The sequence below is a fragment of the Trypanosoma theileri genome (genome assembly GCF_002087225.1).
Source record: "Trypanosoma theileri isolate Edinburgh chromosome Unknown TM35_Tth_132_V1, whole genome shotgun sequence".
NCBI classification, from domain to species: Eukaryota; Euglenozoa; class Kinetoplastea; order Trypanosomatida; family Trypanosomatidae; genus Trypanosoma; species Trypanosoma theileri.
Window position 1 is genome coordinate 14,871 of NW_021639974.1, and position 2,320 is coordinate 17,190.

The 2,320-nt window shown below is 45.6% G+C and overlaps 1 protein-coding gene across 1 annotated transcript; it reads right to left on the reverse strand.

Annotated features, from left to right (window-relative positions):
- Positions 1-789: 789 nt before the first annotated feature.
- TM35_001321040 (surface protease GP63) lies at positions 790-2,320 on the reverse strand (the record flags this gene model as incomplete). Its single annotated transcript, XM_029031856.1, has 1 exon — positions 790-2,320. A coding segment is annotated over one exon (1,531 nt), but the record flags the coding sequence as incomplete, so codon positions are not given.

A 2,320-nucleotide genomic window follows, 5' to 3' on the forward strand; every position in this document is an offset into this window, starting at 1 on the left:
CAACGAGCAGTGGAAAGGCCTTGCAGGAATAATATCATATAAAAAGTTTTTCCAAAACACACAGTAATTATATTTTCCAGATATCATTAGGAGTTAATTATATATAATTTCCAATGTAGTAAAAAAGAAAAAAAAGGAAAAAAAGATTGTTCGTCCAACCCTTCTGCTGTCATTGCAAACCACTAATGCGCCTACACATACAACAACGAGCAGTGGAAGGCCTTGCAGCAATAATATCATATAAACAGTTTTTCCAAAACACACAGTAATTATATTTTCCCCCCAAAAAAAAACATTAGCTCTCATTAAAAAAAATTTCTTTTTCAAATGCAGCAAATAAAAAAAAAGGAAAAACGAACTGATGATTCCGATGCATGTGCAGTCAAAGAGAAGTCCAGAGCAAAACAGCTTACATCTGTGGAAATGTGTGGAGGTCACGGGACCACAAGAGCAACAGCAGCAACACACACACACACACTAGAAGTGTAAGAGGAGCAATGTATGAGGACGCGATGCTGCTGTCAATGCCCTTATCCTCCATGGCACGCGCATGATTCAGCACCTGTCTCACCTCATCGTCAGTTAAACCCATCATCCTCCGGTGCTTCCTCCTCCTCTTTCTTCTCTTCATGCTCTTGGTGCCCCTCATGGGTTTCTGCTGTATTACTCAGAGACTCCGTCTGTACATTGCTCGCAGTACTGGTGCTCCCCTCAGTCGACCCCACCGGTGTTGCAGCAGCTGAGAGATTTTTGACGGTGCTGGCAGAATGAGGGTTTCTTGGCTTTGGCTTACTTTGTGCAGACATCGGCGTACTTGGGACACAAGATCCTTCCATCATCAAACACTGACCCGTTAATATTGTCAATGGAATCCCCTTCGGGGCACTCGTACCAGTTCTTGTTACCCTTATACCGCACCTTCAAGGTGCCGTTCTCACACTTTACCTCTGCACAAATCCCTTTGACATTACTCATAACGCCTTTGTTACGCAGTCGCACAAAATCCACCTTTAGGCATCGTGACGTACTGCTCACAATACTGCCAGGCATTTCTCTTTCATAACCAAATTCACAGGATGTTTCAAAAGTGGGTTCAATGGCGGGGCAGAAATCCATCCAATCCGAGTATGCTGAACCACGGGGATAACGAGGAAAGTAATTAAACTCACTTTGAACATAATCCCAGGGCAGGAATTGCAACGAGCATTTCCCAAGAGCTGTGCGATCAGTAGTGCAATGGAGGTCATAAGATTCATCGACGCAGAACATATCGGGAAATCTGGAAATACCCCATTCCACGCACTTCCCTTTAATGAATCCACAACCGGCTTTCCGGCCCCATGACATCGTTTCTGCTCTGCTGAAATCAGCCTTGTAGAATGGCATAGAATCAAAAACAGCAAGTGTCAGGTTAGTGTAGTACATGCCGGAGGGCCTTTCAAGGTCTGTACTCATCAATTCATCCTTTGCGAAGTGTCGCTTAATGTGTGGGTAAAATACATAGTTTTCGAAAAGGTGCCCTTTATCGCGACCCTCCAACTCCATGGTACTGATATCTGGACACCCATAATGCTCTCGCACCTTTTCCTTCACAATATTCGACTCCAGAACCGCGATAACCCAGCCGAGGTGGAGTGGAATCTCCCTCATCAAGGAATGCTCTTTGAACACATCAAGGTCAAAGCCCAGTCCATGTCCAATATCATGTGCAGCCAAACGAAAGTAATACCTCGTGGGCATAAATTCTTTCGTATTGACCTTTATCAAGGCAGATGTCGGACGCTTTTTGTCATCTTTAGTGCAAATCTTGGGATGTTCGCGCGTTACCGTAGGACCCACAAACAGTGCGAAATCAACATTTGGGAAACCCTTTTGGAGATAGTCAAGACGAGCCACGGCATTTGGACAGTTCTTTTTAAAGTCTTTTCCACCGTTTTTATCCAAAAACAACCTTCCCTTTACACGTTTTACGCGGAGACGATCACTGTGCATCTTGGCACCCTCAGCAACAATGTCATTTAGCATTTGCACCTTTTCTGGTGTTATTCGGTATCCTCCGGAGCAATATGAGTGTATAGAACGACCAAAAGTCGGTGCACGCATGTTGGCACAGGATTTAATCCATACGGACACACCTCCTGGATACACACCAATACGAATGGGTTCCCAGCCGTCCTCACTCTTCGTATCCTCCACAGCGACGGTGTACGCGTCCCAGGCCCCCTGTCCTTTCTCCGGCAGGGGCTTCACAACAGCAGCAGCAGCGCACCCGTAGGCACAGCAGAGGAGGAACAGCAGTAGTGCAGAGCACAGTAACTGA